Raw genomic sequence first — 19,901 nt, forward strand, 5'->3', positions numbered from 1 at the left:
CCGTTGAAGAAAAAGCGCTGGAAAGCTGTTTTTGGGAAAATACTAAGCGATCACAAATAAGAGATATTGCAACAATTGGATGAACATCTAAGTGGAAAAGTGATTGAGGAGCAACATGATGTGGTAGTGAAGACTGAAGAGCAACACAAAACAAGTGAAAAAGTGACCATTTTTCTCCAGTTTGCGAATTCGGTCTTCCAATAAAACCGGTCGCCTCCTCCCTTATCTTTGCCGTTTAATTTTATATTTTACCTAATAAAACAACTTTGAGGTTTTTAAAAATAATCTAAGTTATTAATCTAAATTAAGTTTGATTAGTTATCATTAAAATTATAATTTAATGTTCATTTATTGTTTTTAATCAAAAAATATTTTTTAATTTAAATATTCTTTATTAATGAAAAATTGTCAAAAAATATCTAATAATTTTTTTTTCTAAAAAGTACCTAATAAAAAATCTTTTTCCAAAAATTACCTAACAAAATTTTTTCTTTTCCAAAGAGTACCAAGTAACGTTTTTTTTCAATTGACCGTCAAATATAACGGTTGACTGATCAAAATCAATAATTCTTCTTCCTCATCTTTAATTTCTTTTTCAATTTAATTTCGATTTTGAGTAAAAAGTAGAGAAGAAGATAGTAAGGAAATTGAATTGGAAAAAATATTAAAAACGAGGAAGAAAAATTTTCGATTTTGACCAGTCAAAAGCGTTATATTTGACGGTCAACTGAAGCAAAACGTTTACGGGTACTCTTTGGAATAGAAAAAAATTTTATTACGTATTTTTTGACAAAACCTTTTTTATTAGGTATTTTTTGAAATTTTTTTGTTTATTAAGTCCTTTCTAACACTTTTCCCTCTATTAATCGATTAATTAAAATGGAAGGAAAAGGAAATTGAACAGTAAAAATAGTTAGTTTAATAGTTTCCCACCGAAATATTTTCCGAACGCCTTATCACCGAAAAATAGTGGATGAACAACCTACTATTTTCAATGCCTTACTCGAAAAATAGTTGGTGGCAAATCGACTATTTTCAATATATATTTTATTTTCTTTTTTCCCAATAAAAATAAATTGAAATTCAATAATAAAATAAATTTAAACTTATTTAATAAAATAAAAATAATTAGTAGACACCGATTATCTAGGTAGTTAGAACTTACTGTCTAACTAAAATAGTCAGAAATGAGTCGCATATTCCGTCTGCACACCGACTAATTTTAGTCAAAATTTCTGACTACATGTCCGACTACATGTAGAATTGTAGAATAATAAAATATCATAAGTATTTTAGGAATTATGTTCCGATTATCAAGAATAGTCAGAATTGAGTCATTATAAAGCTATACAATCTATTTTTGTTGATTTGTGTTTCAATTTGTGAAAAATTTGTAAAATGGTCAATGTAATTGTTAGTTGTTATATATGTTATTAAACTTGTGTTCAAAATTTCCCATTATTCCAAATTTTATATTGGATTTGATGCAAGTGTATTGGTTTGTGGTCTTTTTTGGCTTTTCTACTTCACATCTTACTCTCTCTGTTTTTTTTATTTACTTTTTTTAATGCAAATTTTAAATCTCAATATCTTTAAATACACATAATAAAAAATTATAAAAAATACATAATAAAAAAATATACATTAAAATGAATATAACGAGATTTCACATAGATATATTTTATCTTCTAAATATGTGTGAAAAACATTAATTAAATTTCTCTCTCCTTATGGTGAAATATTTCAAACAAAAAAAACATTAAATAATAGAGATAATACTATTTATGAAAATAGAGGCATATTTGGTAGGCGTGTTTAAAAATATCCGACCCGTCGATCCCACCAACCCGCATCTTAAATGTCGATTCATTTATTTAAAAAGATTACAAGTTTCGGATCGGGGACCCGACTCGTAACCGGGTCGGGTCATGGGCCAGGAACTAAATTATAGTGGGTACCGGTTGACCTGTTAGAGGGATTTTTTTTTTTTTTGGGTTCAAGTATGGTGTAGCGAAATTTATTAAAATACTTAAATGTCATACTTTTTGTATAATATTTAGAAAGTGAGAACTGCTACAGATGTGATTCACATTTGTAAAATAATCTAACTTATTTAGTTTCCTAAAACTAGATATTACATTTTGTATATATTCATCAATTCATAAAATGAATGACAATTCATTTTCCAATATTATCCTCATGTCTAACGCTGAATATTTTACATAAAATTAAGGGTAGATGAGAATGAGATCAATAAAACCTATGACTAGAGCATATAATACCATGTTTAAATGTCAACCCGACCAAAAACTTAACTAATACTTTTACGGCCTGTTTAACTAATGGTATTATTAAATGGTGATAATGGGGATGATTTATAGTGTAAAATTTCATCAAAAATTTTTTTGTTTACAAATTTTCATTACCACGTAATACCACATTTTCCAATGGTAAAATGGTAATGCATTAGAATGAATTTATAAATAAAACGAGATGATTGAAGGTTGTCAAGCATGACCATCAAGGTAGCTAAGAAAATTTTCAACTAAAATTACACTAGTTTTCATTCTTATTACCACGATTTATTACCACCTATCAAACAGACCGTTAGTCTACTCTAAAAGCTCACACTCAATATAATTTTAACCGTCCACTCCAGGTATCAACAATTATGCCATTAAAAAAGTTTTAAAAATTAATATATGCTATATATAATGTGCACCAATTTGCATGCAAATGCTTGGTACTTTGATATCTAATTATAGTGTCTAATTTAACTAATTAGTTTTATTAATTAATTTAGCAGTTAAATTTAAACGCGCTGTTAAAGCAGCTTGTCAAAAACTAGTTTACTCATTATAATAAGTTGTTCCGATCAGTTAATTTACCAAATTCTAAAATTAAAAGGTTTGACAACACAATCATCTATTTGTTTCATAATAATAAGTTAAAAGTATCTAATTAGCAATTTTATTAAACACCTCTAATATAATACACCAGTTTGAAAAAAATAAATTTTTCACAAAAGAAAATTTTCATTAAGAATTTTTTTTTTAAATAATCGCAACGAATGCTTTCAATCAATGTATTAATTACTGCGATTTGGACATTAAGGGCCTACCATGTTTAAAGGAACATGTAATGCCGTTTTTATTTGATTCTTCCATATCAATCCTCTTCATAAAATCTTTCGGTATTGGGTGTTTTGTTTTGACATTAATTAATTATAAATTATAAAATATAAGACAATATAAAATTAATCATACAATTAACACAAGTTCTCATGCGGTCTCTTGAACAGACCACTTAAATAGGTCAGTCCAATTGTAAAATTAAAAAAAAATTACAAAATACTTGTATTACCAAAAGCGCTTGTGACTCAATGGATAGAGCATCTGCATGTGAAGCAAAAGTTTTAGAGTTTGACTCCTACTGGACGCAGGTATCAATTGGGAGGTTTCTTGATTGCGCGCATCTCTCTTTACTCCCTTCCCTTCTTAGGGAAACGAGTATGATTTGTCCGTATCTTTTAAGAAAAAGAAAAACCTCCCACCCGAGCTCTGTCTTGTGCGGGATACTTGAAGTGTCCTATACCTTGAATGTATTATGAATATCTCCATTTCATACTTCATGACTTATATAACATGAATAACTACTTTGCATATAACAAATAACTTTTAAGGTAGTTTCAAGTCTTGAGTTGACTCAAATATAAAGACTTGCTTTTTATACTTGTACACTGTGTTTATCTTTGGTTTGGATGACAAAAGGGAAGGAGAGAGATTTGGGAGGGGGGTGTTTGAGGAAAAACATTGACAAATTTTATTAAGAATACAATCTCTTTTTAATGTGGAAAGATTAGGAGCAAAAACACTCATTTTTCTTTCCCTTTCCTTCCTTTCCAAACAAACAAGGTGAACTCTCCCTTCTTATTCTTTTCCTTCCATCCTTTCCCTTTCCCTTCTAATTCTGATGAAAACTGAACAATCAACAATCTTAACAGTGATGTCAAGAGTGTCTTTTAAGTCCATAATAGTTTATGAACTGCGTATAAGGTTTTGGGTTATTATCTAGAACGTCTTGAATTCGAACCTGCATAGTAAACAAATGAGGGCCGAAGAAGAGTGCTCCAAGGGACCTCCTCCAATGATAAAGTCAGTAAGTATTTAAAAAAATTGCCTAACCTTTCTCTTAGAGTGCACAGTAGCCTTTCACTCTAAAGAAGAAGTATTAGAGCTGTTTTATGCATATGAGATCTTAGAGAGTATGAATGCTTAGAATGCTTGAATATTAAGAGTTTACGTACCTTTGGTAGTACATAACACTGTGTATTTATAGTAGTGGGCTTAGAAAGATCCAAAACCCTAATATTGTATCAGATGATAATACCTTGTGAGAATCTTTTTTGGAATCATCAAAAGGTGTGGGGACCAGTAGAATGTTTTACGTAATTTATGTGGAGCTCATGATTGGTTGGTTCTTACTTTGCAACTGTCTTTTTGTCGTTTAATGTTGAATGCAGTAGTACAGTACAAGGTAGGTAGTTGTGCCTTGCCATATACATGTATAAACACTTTTCTCACGTGACTACAATTGCCATTAGGCACGTTATCATTACAGTTATAGTCTTCCCATGGTGCAATCAACTCTATTTTCGTCTTTGTTCTCCCCAGTACTGGTCTGTCACTCCTAGCAACCCTGACGTCTTCAGGTCTGGTTGCCTTGACCTCTAGTAGGTCATGGTATTTTTCTCAGAGAGGTGGGTCCTCTGAGAAAATCGTCATCAGCCTTTTCCCCCTGCTTGGGAAGCAAGAAGGGGTTTTCTCTCCTAAGAAGGTCTCAAGAGTTTGCAAAACCATTCTAATGACAGATTTTTCCACATTTTAGGACATTGGAACCATGCGCCAAGTTCTGGTACATATACCTTCCTATATATGTTTTCTATTCTTATTTGTTATTTAAATATAGTGTTAAGTTGGGACAATGTAATGTTTCTTCTTTGAATCAATAATAAATAAAGGTATACAATTGACTGTGAAGTGAATATGAGCATAAAATGTAAAATTTGGAAGAATCTTAGATGAGTCTAAATATTAAACAAGTGCATAAAAATTAGCGAAAATTTAATGTGGCAGAGACTAAAAACTAGAGTTTGAATATGAGGATTTTCAGACCCTAAGGGCAGTGTTGCATGATAGTAGTAAGTAGTACCCTACCTAAAGAATATCAGCTCGTCTTGTAAGAGATCGTCTCACTATGAAAGGTAGCATATAATTAATCCATTTTTCTAATAATCACTTTAAAATTATGAGTGGTCACATTAATACTCTTGATCTATATGTATCATCCTAATAGAGATAGTCTCACTATAAAACCGTCTCATTTAAGAATTTGTAAAAGGACATAATGCGAGCTCTAAAACATGAAATGGGCTATTCACTATGAGGCTACAAAGAAGAGGACGTTTGGGAAGTCGAAATGAGATAAGGTTATGGAATTGTAGAACAGAAAAAGAGCAGGTTGAGGCCCACTTGAGGGTTCAAGTAGGGGCAGGTAAAATTGATGGCAGCCAAACAATCCCCATGTGCTTAGCATTCAAACAATCCTCGTGAATGCTAATAAGTGATCCTCATTTTATGGCAAACTTTTTTCCTGGTGCTTCTTACACTTCACACTTCACAATTCAGAATTCAGAGCCACTCTTTTTTGCAAGCTATTTTTATGAGATAGTTTTTCCGTAGGACAAATTTAAATAAAAAGCTTATACTCCTTCCGAATTAATTTAGTTGTCCCATTTGCTTGGGCACGGTTATTAAGGATGTTGTGGGGTCTATTAAAAAGGGTAAGTAGTGAAGGGTAGTTGGGTAAGTAAGGTATATGGGGGTATATTCGTAATTACGTGTGTGAACTAAGGATATTTAGGTAAAAAAAATTAACAAAAATAGAAATGTGACAACTAAAATTACTTTGCCAAATAAGGAAATGGGACAACTAAAATGGTTCGGAGAGAGTATTTTCATAGTATACATTAAATAATAGAATGCATCTCTTGATAAAACTGTCTCATAGTAATTTGTGATTTTTTACACTTGAAGCTATCTATTTAAAAAATGGATACAAATATTCGATAATCAAGGCACGTTTAATAGAACAAGTATTTATATAGTTCAACCATATCCAATTGTATTTTGTTGAATTGAATTAAAATGAAATGAAAGAATAGTGAAAATATTAGATTCATTTATTGCTTTCTTTAGTTATTACTTGCATATAATTATTTTAGATTACATTCAAGAACGCTTTATTAGCAATTTTGGACTTGCATATTGCTTTCTACGGCGTTGTCAAATCTTTATCGAACAATTGAAATAAATTGATTAGATATTAGGTACTATTCATCCATGCTTATGGGTACTATTCATCCAAACTTATTTTATATATTGTGATTAATGGAAAGTAAAAACATAATCAAATGTGATCTTATTTGAATCGTCTTATTGCATATTTTCATAATATTAAATTTTTATAATTTTTAGATGTGTATGATTCAACATATAAATAAATGAATAAAATAACATATTTAATTGCGTAATAAGTCAAATATAGCAAGTATAATGTAATGGAGGGAGTAAAATCGAATAAAGTAAAACTCTTACATGTAATTAATTAAGATAGTAATATATTTTTTATTAAATGATTAATTTAATGAAGGAAAATTAGAAATCATAAATATTACAAAATATTGAAATAAAGTATGAAAAAAAATATGAAAACTAAGGCTAATAAAAAATATTCAAATAAAGTACAGAGAAAATATATGGAGACCATAAACAATATAAAAATGTTAAAATTAAGTTAGTGGAATATACATGGAAACGTAAGCATTAATAAAACATTAAAATGAAGATGAACAAAGTTATTTATTTCTAAAATTTGTGAAATAAATATAAGATTATTCAGATCAATAACAAATAAAACAGTCCAAAATGATTAAATGAAACAATTTTAACACTTTATTATTTGAGTAATAGCTATTTTTCTGTATGAATGTTTTAGTAAAACCATACCATTTGAAGGAAGTATGAAAACTCAAAAAAGCTTCTACAAAATGGGTTCTTAAATCTTAAACATCTACGCAAGCTGAGCGGCCATTAAAATATAACATAAATTCTTGTAAAAGACGATTTTTTTGAGAGATCATCTCTAATTAGGTTGGTTCAAAAATATAGAGAAAGTTTTTTAATAAGCATTAAGAATATTATAAGTGAGCATTTAGAATATTGTAAGTACTTAAGTACTTACTCGGTAGGTATTAAGTATATTGTAAGTATGCATTAAGGATATGAGAAATAGACTAGAAGGCTAAGTTTCTCGGTAGGAATTAAGAATATTATAAGTATGCATTTTAAGTACTTTTCGGTAGGCGTTAAGTATATTATAAGTAGGCATTAAGAATAATGTAAGTAGTCATTAAGAATAAAAAAGTGAAGATTAAGGTTTAATGGGTTGCGCCTGAAAGACGAGACAGTCTCTCAAGAGACCGACTGAAAATGTAATAATATAATGTTACTCGTGCAATAATAGAGGCAAAGAAAATTATGTATGGTTAGCTATTAGCTCCATCAAATTGCACAAAACAAGAACCTCTCTCAAGATTAGTATAACCATCTCCAATAAAGCAAGTCCTAAACAAGAGTCCATAATTGATTAAAAAAAACAAGTAATTATAGCTCTCAGAATATCTTGTTCCAACTTGTAGTCTTGTAGTTCACACTTGATAGTCTTAGATCAAACTAATCCTGTTTTAGACAAGATGATAAACATTATTATATCCACAATAGGAAACTTTTGAGTATTTCTATTTTCTACAGCCACTCAGCATGTTTACTTAGATGTGGATTGATAAGCCAACTCTATAAAGCATGGAACTCCATTGAAGTTTTTTATGGAAAAATGGTGGTCATATGGAAGGAAATCGACTAAAGGATGCCCAATTCCATGAGCTGTGCAAAGGATATCACAAGCGGCGAAGCTAAGATTTTGAATTAGGGGGCCAAATAGTCGATATATAAGTAAATTATTTACAACGTAAAAACTAATTAAGTTATGAAAGTTTAAAAATCATATAGACCGAAATAAACTTGAATCATAACGAAAAATATATTCAACAAATGGAGTTGAAACTTCTCTATAATTATTCTAATATATATTACTCCAACCATCAAACTATAGTAATTTTTGTTATATTTTTATACTTTTTTAATTATATATGATATTCATATTTTAGTAAAGGGGCCAAAGCTAAAAATACAATAATCGCATTTTCAGCAAGGAGGGTCGGGCTTCCCCTGGCCCCAATGTAGCTTCGCCCCAGGATATCACCACCTTCAATGGGATGATCCAAGGACAAGGACTTTATCAATTTCCCGCTGGAATTGATGACTCTTTGGACAAAGGTCGTAGGGATCTTCTTAACTAAGATACACTTCGCACAGGTGAAAAGGCCTATACAACAATGCAATCCGCCATGAAATTGCCCGAAAACACAACATGTCAGGAACTTCATCGTCGGGAATAATTCCCTTTGAAATTGGGAGTGAATTAACTACCAAAGGCTGGTCAGAAAGGCCATCATTCTAGCGTGACTTGGAGGACAAATCTCATGTTAAATGTACTGGTAGATGGGAATCTATACTCCTATAACAAAGAAGAGTAGTTAACTAGCATTGTAAACAGTTGAAATAGCAACGATACTAACTCATAATTGCTATATTTACATATTAATACCGCCATAGTTTAAGATTGGAACCTTAACAAATTGAAGAACTTTACCAATGAATTTAACTCGAGCTCTCGAGCTTCATAGAAGAAATAAGTGAATGAGATAAAAGGGGTTAATAAAAATAACCAGAATTATTAATATGTTTTGCCATTAACGAGAAAAGATTACTTCTTATGAAGAGATAGCAAGCTCATTCAAAGATAGACCAATATGTACTGAAGTGGGCCCCATAACTGCGCTATCAAAGAACGGAGTTCTAAAGTGGGTGTTAAAATCAATTTTGGTCAAACCACTTCCAACACAAGAAATCCAGCCACAAATCGGACAGCTCCAAACCAACATTTCATTAAAGGCCATAGACCCAAATGATATAGTTGTTCTTGATTCTCCACCACCTACAATTTCAGAAAGTTCACAAATGTTTTCCACCCCACTGCTAATCAAGATACCTACCTAACATCCAGTTCTGATCCTCTTTAGCTGCCTCTCTTCAGCAAGTCCACCAGCACTAGAACCTCAAATGCGCCGTCGTTTAGACTTTGGCCAGATGGAATGTAGTTCTAATCTAGATGACACCACCTCCGAAACTTCTACTAAAATTGTTTTTGGGTTCTTTATGTTGTACACAACTTTTGAACACTCTACATGCTATGCATTTAGACTTTAGTAGCCATATCATGGATGCTTAGGACTTCTTTACATGGGATGCTTCGTGAAAACATTAGATTTATGCTACTTCATAGACCTTCTCTAAATGAATCCCTATGAATGAGTTGTGTTGTTTATTGCTGGTGTCTCATTGTCTTGTAAATGTTGCTGTTTATATTCTGTCAGTGTTGTTGTCTTATGTTATGTCATTGCTGCTATTTGTATTTTGCCACACTATGTCTCATCCTATCATTACTATTATCTTGTGTTTTGTCTTTGCGTCTATCTCTTTTTTTGTTGGTATGTATGCAGCTGTCACAATACATTGGATAGGATGAGCGTGTTTCATAAAATTTGCTACTGGTGACTTGGGGTGTAGTCTTCAATGGTGAACTCAGAAGAGAAAGGCTGGAGAACCTGCATTGCTATTTAAGGGTAATGCTTTCCATTTTAAATGTTTGATTCTAAGTTTTACTAAAAATGTTGGTGATTACTTACATTCTTATTTCCACAAGCTTGCATAGTCCTGTGGAACATATTCTTCTACACCGATTCAATTTTTCAGGAATTTGCAGACCATATATTTCTAAAGTAATATTTCCTATTCCCCCTTCCATATTCATTTATACCATATATTTCTACATATTTACTATGCTTTAAAGTGACCATTTCTGAAGTAACTATGACATCTCCAAGAAGAATGGATGTTTGATCGGAACACCCAATGCCAAGGAACCAATACATTTACACAACCTGACCACCTACAATATACAAGAAGAATTGACCTGCCGAAAGAGATTAAACCGGAGGAATCAAACTACACAAACTACACATTTGAGCCAGCAGGCAGTGGTTGCAACTCCACGAACGACTGTACGGTCATGTTAATGATGGATGATTTAGCCATAGCGCCATTTCCATAATCTCCACAAGCCCGCTTCTTAGTAACCGGAGGAATCAAAGTAACACCGAGCTCATCGACTGCCATAAGATGAGTCTCCGTGAATGAATTTTTCCACGTCAATGTGTTCATAGCCGGGGCAATAAAAAACGGTTTGTCATAGTCCCATGCTCGGACAACGCATGTGAGTAGATTGTCACATAATCCCCCTGCAATCTACAGAAAGATTAAATCAGCTACCTAATAAGACTTCACTGAGGAATATAAGTTGAAACAGCAGCTAACAAAATACTGGTTTGAACGGCAAAGAAAATCAGATCATCTTTATTCATGGTCAATAAATTATGGACTAACTATTAACGGATCAGATGGGGCTACAATCTAAAAACTACATGGGTGATTCATTCAGCTCTTAAGTCATTTTATACAATCTGACTTGATTTATCACTGAAACAAACAAGATCAAATCCAAAAACCTTGTTTTCCACCTCCAACATTTTAGCCTACTTATCAGCACAAATAAACAAGCCACTTCAACATCTTTTCCAAGCATTACTATAATTGATTTCACCAAAGCTTTGTATTTCAAGAACCTTCTCAGCAATCAACACTACATCGTTGCAATGCTATTAAGGTTGCTCACATCTAGGGAGTTTATCGAGGTTTGTATCATGTATGTATGTATTCATACACATATAATAATAGAAGATAAGGAAATCACGAATCGTTTGCTCCATCAAGAATGGACAAAACAACAACCTCACTCGAGACTATTATAACCATCTCCATTAAATCAAGTCCCAAAAAATAGTATTTAATATGCAATCCCTCTGGCTAGTTTACGCCCCAAGGCCCCAACCCTGTTTAGAGTCAAGATAAGAAAAAACAAAACAAAAAAATATTAATAAAAATAAAAAAACAAGCCTGGGCATAATTATCCGAAAAACCAAACTAGATTCCTGTTACAAATTATGTCAAACAAAACTAGAAAACTGTACATGTGACTACCCTAGATTTGGCTTTAAAAAGGATTGATAGACTACTCATATCAACAAGGTGTATCTTCTTTTCATGGGAGTCTATTTGCTAAGAACTCCATACTTAAGCTTGATTGGTGGGGAGCAATCTTAGGATGGGTGACCTCCTGGGAAGTTTTCCTGGGTGCGCACGAGTGAGGCCAAAGTGCGCTGAAAAGACTTGTATTGGTCTGTAAGGCCAGTCTACAGTCTCCATGAGTAGTCACCAGCGGTCCCTTAGGCCGAGGTGTTGAAGTTAGCTCTATTTAATAATTATGTCATACCAGATTAGGAACAAAATTCATTATAAATAACACAAAATGCAAAGGAAAAACAAACTGGTGATATAGCTCTCAAAATTTTTTTGATCTAATTTGTACAGGAAAAAGAATATTGTTACAACATTATGCCAAACAAAACTAAAATAAATGATCAACAAGTTCCCTTTGGTTCACACTTTCCCTTCATGAGGATAGTGTTGACCAAAATAATCCAACTTTAGACAAGATGCTAAACCTATTTATATCCACAATAGGAAAGTTTTGAGCTAATTTTAGCAGTTTATATAACATGGTGAAATTTAATTTTCCAAGGACACTAGCATGTATACTGACATGTGAACAGGTAGGCTGCGAACAATGAAATGTTTGTTATTGAAATGTGGAATAAGAATGCTACTCAAATTTGAAAAGTATTTTTTGTACAAAAGCCAAGAAACATTTTAAGATTAAAAAAAAAAAACTAATAATGAGTTCTATTATTTAATTCAGAATGCAGAACAAATGTCCCAACTTGTTTTTCCTCAAACAGAACTATCAGTTCAGCAGTTGGAAGATTTCACTAATATTATTATATTATATTAGCAAACATATGAACGCCCGCCGATTGATCAGCAAACGACAGTTATCATGTTGTAGTGCTTGAAATAGTATCTTCATAATGTGACTTGAGGGATTAATTAAGCTTATTAACCAGGACAAATGGTCATGGAATGCATCATCTTCAACTAGAAACTTCAATAGTTCTTTCTTTTCCAATGATGATATGTGCTCAAAAACTCTTAAGTATTCTTTGTGTTGGTATGCTAGCTACTATATGTCAAATTTGCAGGCTAATATTTTTCTAGGCTATTATACATGATCGTCATCATCATCATACTTAGTGTATTGCGCTCATCAGGGTTCTAGACCATTGAACGTAGAGATGAAAAGGGACGAAGTCATTTAACTAAAGAAAGCACCAACATCTATCAATGTTTGTTATTCCAAAGGAAGAAATCCAAGGTCATTCTGTTGACAATGTCACAGTAGCACAATATACTATCTCCCACAAATGTTGTGACCCAAAAGAAAGAGCAACGGCTAATTAATGATTCATTTCACTCTAAATTGATTCATTTCACTCTGCTTTATAGTGGCTGTGGAATATACTCAATTTTGAGTCATTTCCCACCTTCCACACCTCCTCAAAAGAGATTCATGTTCCACTCCAGCGACAAAGGACGTCAATACTCAACCCAATAGAGAACAAGCACCAAAGCCAATAGCAGATTCATAATACCATCAAAATCTTATGGTACCAGCAACAACATTCCATTACCCCAAAAGCACTAGGGGGTTCCTACGCAGACGTCCACCTAAGCGGAGGATTTTACGGTTGTTTTCGATTGACTCTTGATAGTAAACATCATCTCCAACTTCACATAAATAAGTGCACATAATTTAATAATTGAATTTATGGTAAACTATGAAAATAATCCTATGTAGTACACAGTATGGCAAGATGACCCATACATTCAAAATAAGAACAGTTTGACTCTTCAAATGATACCAATAAATCTCTTTGTGAAGCAATTTATTCGTCGTATTTCACCAATAAACAAGCGCACCCTCAAGCTTTCCAACGATCGGTTTTGTCTTCGAAAGAGTTCAAGCTTCTACGAGATTTGGGTAGGGTTAGATGACGTTTTGCTCGTCGTAGCTCAACTATGCATCCAACTATGCATCCAACAATGAATCATACGAAAACGGTCATCGAACATGATCGGTCATCCCAATCAAAAAACAGCCAAGCATCCTGGATCTGAAAATCAATGCAAAATAGTATGTACTATTCCTTCCACCCCTTCATCCCATAATATTCATACCTTCTATCTCAACTAAATTCCTAAAATCAAATCAATGTACAAGTCATCAACTATGTCACTAGTAATGCCTTCCATTGATTGCAGCATGGTATCAAATATCCATATTTTAGTCAATTATACAGAGTTATTTTTCTCTGATCAAAGTTTCCTCAATATCATTACTTAAACTCCTTAGTATGTTTGTTCATGCAATAACAAACAGTAATATGATCGGAAGAGCCTTAATTAACTATTTCCATTGTGAGAAACCGTGGTCCACATAACCCAACAGCCTTAAGGAAGAAAATTTTCAAATAATAGCAAATATACTACCTCTTTTTTATTAATATGTGATTGTAACTTATGAAACCAAGGAGGATGGAGAAATGTAAAAGAGAGAGGAAGTAAATATCATAAATCGTCGAGATAAAGTAGTGGGACCAAGGTAAATGTTTACCAAATAAGAAAGATTTAAAACAGGACAATCAAAAACAAGTCCCCAATTCTATGACATCTCATCAATAACTAAGCATTGCTTTCATAAAGTGTATTGATATATTTTGAGACAAATAATGGGCATTAATATTTTAAACAACAGGCTATACGAACAAGAAAAGTAAGTTAAGCGATCAGATTATGTACAATAATTTACCTTGGCAAGAGTATTTGCTGAAAGGGGAGCAATAACCAAGATGTCAGCCCACCTACAAAGTTCAATGTGCAGAATTTTGTCACCTAACATGTTCCAATCCCAATCATCATCATCTCTGTACAAATCAATATCCTCTGGAATTGTTGAGGTGTCCAGAAAGTGATAGGCACAATCAGTGATCACTGCTTTAACTTCGGCCCATTTAGAAAAGTAATGACATAGTTTTCCAAACTTATTTGCAGCAACACTTCCACTAGCAGCAAGAATAATTCTGGGTAGCCTAGGTGTAATTGTGTCTCCTTGTGCCATGACCTAACAAAGGCAATGTTAGTCTCAAAAGGTTGAAAATTTAGCTACCAAGAAGTAGCAAATATATGATCAACAAAAACAGTGTATGTTTCTACTCTGTATTAATTGAAGATGCTTAAAAGATATATAAAATAAACTACTCACAATCAAAATTCAAAAAAATTTCCATGCAACCGCATTTTTTTTCCATGTTCTTACACAAATTGAGAGGGAAAACTACACATTTCACAATATAAAAGAAAAGGTAATGATTAAAAATCAGACAAGAAGCTATTTAAATAGACCAACAAACAAATAAACAATAGGAAACAAGCATAATTTTCCTCTTCTTTGATTCCATAATTTTGAATACCAAAAGCCAAATACCGACGTACATCATTGATTCCCAACAAGCAAAACACAAGCAAATACAAACAAAATAGCACATAAGCACATATACCAGGCAAGAATTACTCGCCCCTATTGAGGTAACCTAAAAAACCAAAACATTATCTGAATTTCTTAACACCTTTTAGGCATATCCGAACTTGGTCGACTAACCCAAAAACCCAGATGAAGAATGACCTAAAATCAACCCTAAGAAACTAATTTTGGTTCAAATAAGTGACAAACCTAAATCCAATGAGAGCCATACTTGGCATGAGAAAAATATGCACATTATGAGTCAACTTACAATGACTTATCCTAACTACTACCTCTAGATGTACATGTCCATATTGAGTACTATCAGTCGCCTTTATATAAAAATTACAAAATGTTCATAGACACACTCAAGGAGCGCGAAGAGAATTTCACGGTTCTAAACTTAATTTTTCAATTTCTTTCCTTTCCATCACCATCTTGAAACATCAAATGATGGATCATGCCTCATTTGACATTTATTTCGTGCTTGAGTGTCATTTAAATAGGTTGATGATTAGGCTCCAACTAAATCGGTTTATACCATCAATTATTTTTCATCAAATTTCACATAAAAACTCTCAAAACTCTAGCTTAATGCATGAGCTTTGAACACAAAATAGCTTAGTACTTTAAGTCACCCCTGGTTGTTTTGCATCAAATAAATGACACATTTTGAAAATTAAAAAAGATAAATGAACCCCACTGGAAAATTGTTCAATAAAGACCTATTCCTAATGACCCTACAAAGCCCTTGCAAAATGATTGAAGACCTCGAGCAATCTGGAAATAACCCATAAGCATGTATTCATTCATGAATTACTCCAATAGAAATTCACCAATATGTTAACTTCTGAGAATCGTCGTCAAAGTATCTAAACAATCTTAAAATATAACTCTTTTTGAAAACACCTTTCAAGAACATAAAGGCTCTCTCCAAAAGGTTTGCAATTATAACATTTTTATTCATGGGAATCACTTGAGTTCATAATACTAACAAAATTCCACTCAACACTATTCTTTTCCATATATATAATTAAAGCAAGTCATGTATGTGAACCAATCAAATATAACTCGTTATCTAGAACATGTTATCTAGAACACTAAAATCACACCTTGTAATAAATGAACTAAAACGGAGTTGCAATTTCATCTTTTCTTATTACAGTCACTAAGCATTGATAATTCATAAGGTACATCATATGAATGACTATACTATACCTTTGATAATCCTCTTCCTTCCAAACTTTATAAAATCATGATCTAGTACAAAGAAGTTCTAAACTTAATTTTATATTAATTATATATATGACAATTGACCAGATAGATAATATCAAAACCATTATAAGTAGGTTTCATTGTCGTTGAAGGTTAAAACCCACCTTTGCACATCAACCGTTTCTACGCTATGTTTAGATACTTGTGTCATGGACAAATCACACATTTTCAACCCATTTCACTTTTTTATTTCATTGTAACTCACCCTTAGCTTGATTATATTAAGACATGGACAACAAATAAACTTCAAATATCCAATCAAAAAACCTCTACTACATTATAAAATATCCAATTTTAGCATGATTATTTTAAAGCATAACATTGGAATGTTAATCCACCTACACAACACAAGAGGTCATCTTTGTTGAGCAACCAACTTAAATTTTTTGTTTTAGCCCTACCAACTGGGACTGAGTACTTAATTGCCACCACTAACTATTATTTTACGCTACTCAACCTGAAAAACTATAATTGAACAACAGAGACGATCCATGATCAAATGCCCAATTTATCAAAACAAGTTTCTTGAAGCGTAACAATTAAAGTCAAAATAAATTTCAAAATAAGAAACTTACTCCATATTAGAACTCTAGAATAAAACAACCTCAATCCTAAATTCAAAAATCCAAACCATGCATCAGATGGAACATTGCTTGGGTAATTTCTCTTATTATTATAACCCATTTATCATGCAAAGCTCTCAAACCTTATCTTCTTTCTTTAATTCCTTGAAATTTCTCTTATTATTATTCTTCTTTGACCTAAATTTGGTCATTTTCTCATCCATTAAAAAAAATAATGATTATCTGAAAACGATGCTACATTAGAGTTCAAACAGCGTGTTTCAAACTCTAATATCACCAAGATCGAGTGTATGAAGTCTTGTGATGAACAAATTACACTTTCAATGAAAATGATGTTTGCAAGAGAAAATAAAGCAATAAAATGACACAAAGATTTAATGAGGTTCACCCAATCAAGGCTACGTCCTCCGGTGTGTAGTATCTCACTTATATTATCACAAAGGAGTTCAAAGAACTCTCAAATGGAGAATTACAATAGACAAGAGAGATAGGCTAAGTGTTTAGGCTTGGGGTATTTTGTGGATGTGTACAATGGCATATGAGACCTCTATTTATAGAGGTTTGAAATATTAATGAGTATTACATAATTAAGGCTAAGGATTAATGCACAATAAACAACTTCAAGAAACATCAAGAGTCAAAAAACCGAATCCAATGCTCGATCAAGGCAATGCTTCATTACTTCGATGCCTCGTACAAGAATCTTCACCCTTTAGTCTTCTTAACTATCATTCATCATGCCTTAATTACCATCATAATATGCATGTTTAATTACCTCCATCAACACACCATTTATTCCGATCACCAACTTAAACACAATCATTAACACACAAATTAAGACTCAACACTGAATTACCCATAAGATTCCTCTTCTATGCAACCACACTAATGCATGGAATTTATTTGGTGCACTCAAGTCACCAATTACACTAACAATATCCTTTATCATTGCAAAGTACATCAAAACCAACACAATACCCATTCAACAAAGAAAAAACAAACAGATCACGTCAATTAGAAATCAAAATAGTTTCCTTAAATTCTTTTGAAAATAAATGTTTATTTATAATTCAAGAAGTATTTAAAAAATACAAAATTTACTCAAAAAAAACAAAAAACAAAATACAAAATCCATACTTAAATGCTACTACAGTAAAGTAATGGCAATTCTTGAAGTAAGTACAGAAGAATGCAGATTTAAATAAATTAATAAATAGGCAGAACATGGAAAATGCAGTCGAAACAATCTATTTATCATAAAAAATTGACCGTAAAATCATAAATTATTAATTTCTTAAGCAAATTAGGAATATATAATCTTGATCAAATATCAATGCCAACTGATGAAAAATATGAAAACCAAAGGTAAGTACCATCAGAGAAAGAGTATACAGCGGTGGCTTGCCGCATAAAACTGTCAACAATGGCGGAGTGTCCCGACTCCGGCAATCGAATGCAGCGACTAGAAAGAATGGACTGCTTGAAAAGTAGTTTAAATTCCACTATTAAATCTCGAATGTCAACAAAAGCTCGCACGGGTCGGGGTCTGACGGTTGGATGAGGGTAAAAATCAATTGATCCGTGGGTAACTATCGATTATTAATATTAATAAAAAAAATCAAAAATCAAAAAATCAAAAAAAAAGTCGATCTTGTATGCGACCATCTCATCGTAAGATGAGTTCATAAAAAAGCCTGGTAGTGAAAAAAATAATAAAAAATAATTGAAGTTGTCTTGCGATGAGACGGCCTTAATAGAGAGCTAGTGAAAAAAATATATTAGCTATTGACGGGTTAATTCCACTATTTATCCATGTACAAATTTTCAATTGAGTTTATCTCATAGTGAAGTATAGTCTAAATTCAAAGAAATAAGTACTATTTTTTAAATGAGTTATTTTATTCAAAAATTTCCAAAATAAATATTTAAACATCTTATTTTCAAAATAAGCGTCTTTACATCTAAATTTATGTTCGGACTTTATTCACTATTATGAACAACGACAAGATTTGATAGTATAAAAAGTCAAAAAGAGTCCTAGAGTAATAACTAACAAAAGATCCCAAACTTTTTTTGACCATTGTTAGTGCTTTGACTAGTCATTACTTAGTTTGTTATTAGTCATGAAGAGCAAGTATTCTATAAAAATATATGAAAATGCTTGCCCTCAGTTCATCCTAAGTCTTGTCTCAACAAGTATTCAAAACATATGGTGATCCCAATTCGTAAGTTTAGTTAAGGTATATAACTCTAATATCTTTGTTTATGAATTAATTATTCATAATACTTTTTAATTTTATTTTATTATTTAATATACTTTATTTATTTGATGATCTTTGATTGAATTAATAATTGATTGAGTTAATTGATTTAATTAATTGTATTAATCTTTGTGTTTAGATGTGAAGCATTGATATTGTTCAAGAGTGATGTCACCGTAATTACGAAGTTGAATATGATTGAGATTAGAATGATTTTGATCCAAATTAAGTCGTCCCAAAAAATTTTTGGAGTTCTATGCCAACTTTATCATATAGACCCTTAAAGTTTACAAAAAAATATACTAATATGATAAAATCTTACCATTAATGAAACTTTCTATCCAACTAGCTTCTTTCTTAATAGTTCACGGATTTTGAAATAAATAATAATATTTGGCTCTTTATTACTTAATCTCGTGTGAAATAGTTGATATGTGCTTGCAGTAATTAAAATAATAAATAAAATGAGTATTAAATTTGATTTTTAAAGCCCCTCCGATAACAGGGTCCTGTGTTGTAGACAACTTTGCACGTGCTAATCGACGACCATAGATCCAAGTTATACGGGTAGGGTGTAGTTAATTTAGGTAGGTTTATCGGGAGGGCAAAATGGCAGAAAGATATCATACTAACCTCAATGAAGAGACATAAAAGCTACAAAGCGAGTTAAGACAGCTTGAAGAAGCGATTAAATAAAGTTTTGAATACGCATAGAAGTTAAGAAATGGAGATGATCATGAGGAAACCCAAAAAGTAATATCGGGTATTGAATTAGTTTTTTAGGAATAAAATGCTATGCGGTATGGTTTTATTTTATAAATGAATGTTGTAGTTAAAAACTCTTATTGAATATCATAATGAATTATATATCAAATTTTCAACAATATTTGGCCTATATTTTCATTGATTTATTTTGATGAGTTAATAGTGAATCAACTACTAAGCT

The 19,901-nt window shown here is 31.9% G+C and overlaps 1 protein-coding gene across 3 annotated transcripts; it reads right to left on the minus strand.

Moving 5' to 3' along the window:
• Positions 1-8,275: 8,275 nt before the first annotated feature.
• LOC130818392 (phosphopantothenoylcysteine decarboxylase-like) lies at positions 8,276-18,148 on the minus strand. 3 transcript variants are annotated; one of them, XM_057684556.1, is made up of 3 exons: positions 18,068-18,148; positions 14,125-14,436; positions 8,276-10,547 (listed from the first exon to the last, which is right to left on the minus strand). In XM_057684556.1, the coding sequence occupies exons 1-3, from the start codon at positions 18,068-18,070 to the stop codon at positions 10,257-10,259; spliced, it is 606 nt and encodes a 201-aa protein (XP_057540539.1). In that variant the 5' UTR covers positions 18,071-18,148; the 3' UTR covers positions 8,276-10,256. The 3 variants fall into 3 exon arrangements, with proteins under 3 accessions (XP_057540539.1, XP_057540540.1, XP_057540541.1); XM_057684557.1 differs by lacking the exon at positions 18,068-18,148 and adding an exon at positions 16,686-16,865 and having other exon boundaries at positions 9,843-10,547; XM_057684558.1 differs by lacking the exon at positions 18,068-18,148 and adding an exon at positions 14,578-14,943 and having other exon boundaries at positions 9,843-10,547.
• Between the last annotated feature and the right edge of the window lie 1,753 nt (positions 18,149-19,901).

The sequence above is a fragment of the Amaranthus tricolor genome, chromosome 7 (assembly GCF_026212465.1).
Source record: "Amaranthus tricolor cultivar Red isolate AtriRed21 chromosome 7, ASM2621246v1, whole genome shotgun sequence".
NCBI classification, from domain to species: Eukaryota; Viridiplantae; Streptophyta; class Magnoliopsida; order Caryophyllales; family Amaranthaceae; genus Amaranthus; species Amaranthus tricolor.